This window comes from Arachis ipaensis, chromosome B09 (genome assembly GCF_000816755.2).
Source record: "Arachis ipaensis cultivar K30076 chromosome B09, Araip1.1, whole genome shotgun sequence".
NCBI classification, from domain to species: Eukaryota; Viridiplantae; Streptophyta; class Magnoliopsida; order Fabales; family Fabaceae; genus Arachis; species Arachis ipaensis.
Window position 1 is genome coordinate 50,814,542 of NC_029793.2, and position 4,881 is coordinate 50,819,422.

General features: G+C 36.4%; 1 protein-coding gene across 1 annotated transcript in view; it reads left to right on the forward strand.

Moving 5' to 3' along the window:
• LOC107615452 (protein MON2 homolog) overlaps nt 1-4,881 on the forward strand; it is a gene marked incomplete in the record, with an annotated part of 37,769 nt that overhangs the window by 28,775 nt on the left and 4,113 nt on the right. Inside the window, 4 exon segments of the mRNA XM_016317514.2 lie at nt 2,508-2,623; nt 2,705-2,817; nt 3,019-3,142; nt 3,273-3,394. Coding sequence (XP_016173000.1) covers nt 2,508-2,623; nt 2,705-2,817; nt 3,019-3,142; nt 3,273-3,394 — 475 coding nt within the window.

Sequence of the window (4,881 nt, forward strand, 5' to 3'; positions counted from 1 at the left end):
GTAATTGTCGAAATATGATGCGAGATATTAATGTTAGATAATGTCAGTTGTTTAGAAAGTGCATTTATTTGTAGTAGTTGCCTAGGTACTCTACATTTATTACTCTCCTCTTTATATATGTTAGTCTTCTCTTATATAACAAAAAATCAGCATACAATCTACACACATCACATATGAGTCATATATTCTTCCTCTCATTTGCTTACTATTTACTCTATTACTTTCATATAAAATCATGTATTTGAACACCATGATATCCTCCTTGAGCTCTCTGAAATTCTTTTGCTGTAGCACTCTGTTGAGAGGTGTTCTTGGTTGAAACCGGTATCACTTCAGTTTCCCATTTTTTTCAAACCTAGAAACAATTATTTGAGTTGTTTCTGCCATCATCATCAGCACAATCTGCTCCTTTTTAATTTAAAGGATGTTCTTTATTGTAAAATTCTAGCCAACCGTGTCTCTTTCTGGTTGCTAGAACATCCTCTGCTGTGTTCTTTTTCCAGCAGCCCAAAAACACCTTCCTTCAGAGCTGTTTCGTCACTGCCACTGCCGTCCACTGTTGTCCAATCCGAACAATGACCACACTATTAGACTCATTTTCTCCAGTGCTGCTCAGCCAAGCCAACATTGTTGCCGTCCAAGGCTTCGCGCGCATCCATGTGCTGTTTTCTCCCCCCAAACTTCCAGTTGCCTCCGCTGCTTTCACTCGCACATGGCATGTCGGTCATCATTTTTGGAACCACTGATCACACTGCAGTGTTTGCCTCGCTGACCTCTTTTTGGAACCATCGTGTTTTTTTTTTTCTCATCGGACCATTTTTCCTTTTTGCATTTTTGCATTTCACTTTTTGCCCCTGGCACTGCTGCACTGTTCATCTGCAGCTGTTTCTACTGCCCATCCGCCTCCTCCGGCTGCTACTACCTCAGTGCTCACCTCTTCTTGCTCTTTTGGGTTGTGTGTATATATCTCCTTGATCGAACCACTAGTCTACTACAGCATCATCAAACTTTGATTTTATCCCTGATGGGTTCCATGACTATTGATTCTCCTGTTTCTGATAGTTCTTGCGTATTTGACGTCTCTTTTGTCTGTGTAACATTCTCTAGCAACTCCCTATTCTTACTTTTGGCCTCTTGTTCTCCTCTTGGCATAGAGTGATTGGGTTGTGTTTTCCTTCAAACCTCCCATTGTGAATCATACCAATGGTGATATTTGTCCTTCACTTAGTCTTGCTAGTTATATCATCTTTATAGGCTCTTTGAAAGACCATGACTACTGAGCCAAGTCACCTTCCCAGGTTCGCTACTAACCTCGGCAAGTTCCTGGTAGTCCCAGCTAGGCTCGGCAAGTCCCCAACAGTCCTAGATGCCCCCGGTGCATCTCCTGATGTCCCTGCTGGTCCTAGCAAGTCTCTGGAAGTTCAGCTGGCCCTTCTTTTGTCAGCAGTTTAATCTTTATCAGTTTATTTTCAAGGGTATTATTATAACAAGCTTAAGGCTTGGTTAGATGTAGCATGAGGAGGAGTCTTAGAGAGATTATCCTTTCATATCTCACCATATCAAATAATATCTCTTATAGGTTATTTTTGTTCCAAGCTTGATGCATATTATTTATATGCTCAAGCTTGACTGGGAGTGTTGAAATATGATGAGAGAGATTAATGTTAAATACTGGTTAGTAGTTTAGATACTGCATTTATGAAAAGTAGTTGAGTAGGTGTTCTACGGTGTTCTACTTTTATTACTCTCCTCTCTATATATGTTAGTCCTCTCTCATGTAAAACTAAATCAGCATACAATCTACACACATCATATAAGAGTGATATATTCTCTCTCTCATTTGACGAATTACTATTTACTCTATTATTTCCATAGAAAATCATGGATTTTAACAGTGATGAACGAAACACTGGCATCTGTAGGCTTCAGTTTTGATATACTACCTACTTTCCTCCAACACCTCTCCCAGTTTCCCTATATTTATCAGCACTCTTCCTTAAGCTGAAGCCTCCATAAGCTTAATGAGATCAATTTACTATCTTAACTCCTCATGTTGCTTCCGAAAGGGACAATTTGGGCGAGTTGCAATAACAGCTAGCAACGAATTGAACTAAACAAAGCACAATCTAAGAAACTCAACAAAGAACTTGGATAGAGATCAATGATTGACATCTAAGGCAGCTCAATACTCAATAGACAATAATTTGCAATGCTTTCAATGGATAATACTATAATACCTTATCTTGTTGCACATGAAAGACAGGTTATAATGCTCTAAGAACATATTTCAAGTAGTGAAGCATGTAGAGAACAGTTAGACTAACTCTCGAGAACTGTACGTCACACGGACTCCAACACCCTTGTTTGTGCCTTTTTTACAGATACTATCTATGATAATGGCACCCAAAACGTTTTTTGTAGGTGGCTAGGTTCATACTTAATCTTATTCTATCGTCCAAAAATTACTTGACATTTGACATATCTCTATGTTATGGTGAACTTTGCAGTCGTAACACAGCTCAAAAGCAGTGGGATGAAACTCTCGTGCTGGTTCTTGGTGGAATAGCACGTATATTACGGTTATTCTTTCCCTTTTTCAAAACCTTAAGTAACTTCTGGTCTGGTGGGTTTGTTACCTTTGATGTATCTGGTAGTTTCTGTTTGATTCAATATACTAGTAGTTTGATTTAATTTGGTTGTGTAGGCTGGGAATCATTGCTTCAATTTGTTGAGAATAGTATTGTTAATGGAAGTAAAGAGGTAGCCCTTGCAGCAATAAATTGTTTGCAGACAACTGTTACCTCCCATTCATTGAAGGTAGGCATAGTGGTATGATTTAAGGTCTGAATTCTATTTGTAGATGAAGACTAAACAACTGAACCAAGTCTCGCTTAAGTGCCTTTTATCTTTGACACAATTTCTATTGACTTTTAATCAGTCTTCAATGTGCAACATGTACAAGAAAACAGCACTAGTTGGATATACTTATTGAAGTACTGACTAAAGTTCAAAATTCAGGGACATATGCCAATGCCTTACCTTATTTCAGTGATTGATGTTTATGAGCTTGTTCTGAAAAAGCCATCCAATTATGGTGGCTCTGCCCCTGATAAGGTGAAGCAGGAGATTTTGCATGGTCTTGGTAATGCATTGATTTTCATTTTTGTTAAGATTCCACACACCCTTTAGGTTTCTGTCCATGTCATAGCAATGATAACTTATAAGGATATTCGAGTGGAACTCATCTTACTTCAACTTTGAACTTTTACCAGGTGAGCTGTATGTTCAAGCTCAAGGATTGTTTAATAATGTCATGTACACCCAGTTGATAGCTATCGTAGATTTGTCTGTGAAGCAAGCCATGTTGACCAATGATAACTTCGAAACAGAATTTGTGAGTTCATTGTATTTTATTTGTTTTTTCTTATTATCTTAAGAAGCTGTTATTGTCACGACCAATAAGAAAAAAGAAGCTATTATTTTTGTTTAATTAATTAGCATGCTTTGGATGATTTATTTGTCTTCTTAGGAGTTATTTTGTATGCTATTTTGCACCCTTTTTATTGCTCTAATGATATGTCTTCTTTTGCCCCTGAAAGAAAGAAATCAACAATAGTTGGAAATGTGAAGCAAGGAATTATTGTATACATAACAGAAATGTAAAAACTATCTCATGCTGGTTGCTTTACATTATTCATGGTGATAATTACAGTGGATTGCCTTATAATTGGGGTGCACTGCCTATGACTTAATGCTATAGTCAGTAGGGTTTCATACTCACTTGTCAGCAGAGGCAATATTTTAAAAACAGAAGTTGATATCATGAACCATTTCTCTCAAAAGTTTCGGTTGTTTTGTAGAGGGAAATGGATATTTGTCTATCATAATATGGTCCCTACAGAAGATCTATTTGGTCTTGAAGCATAGACAATTAATAAGTGTGTTTACCTTGTGTTGAAAATCAACTTAGTTCATTTTTTGAAGAGGTTTAATTTCTATGGATATGCTTATAATGTCACTAAATTTTGAATCAGATTTCTTTAGTTTTGTAATTAAGGCCCTATACTATATGAAAACTTTCAATTACATGATTTAGTTTAAAAAGATTATGATCAGAGAAATCAGGTATTTATCATCCATATTAGACGCATGGTTACAGAATTTTTTAAACAAAATAGATCTGATTGAAAAATATTCATGCAACACATGGATTTGATCAGTAGAATTTAAATATTAACGGGGACTTGATTAGAAACATCTTAATTTTTATAGGGAGCAACCTGCTGGTATAAAGTATGTTTTGTTTGACAAGCTACAAGAAGGCTACATCTAAAATATGTAATATAGATGCAAGCTTAGTGATTGATTTCATGGTTTATACTTTATACCTGTGACCTTGAGATCACACGAAGATAACTCAGCAGTTGTTCTATGACGCCCATTCATTTAATTTTTATAGCAAATGAGTGAAAATTTTTGTATGATATGGGGGCTTGGACTTGATTACAATTTCTTAACTACCTTTAGCGTAATTATACCTTTTGAACAATGCGAATGATGAGGATTGAACTCTTGACCACATGGTTATATGGGCTTTGATATAGGATAGAAGCAAATAAATGATTTTATATGTTAACCGCTGTGTGGTAAGTTTAGAGGATCCGAAGGCATGCTGTACCTTTATATTTTGTTGCACATGGATGCAGGGGAAATTTGTAGTCTAAATACATCTGAACTAGCACTCCAATACTGAAGTGTGGTTTGCTATGTGTTCATTGTTGCATTATTGTAAGAATTTGTACTGAAGCAAATCTTGCTGTTTTGTAAGAAATAACCCTGCAAAATAACTCAATTAACTATTTACTAATTCAATCAGTCTTG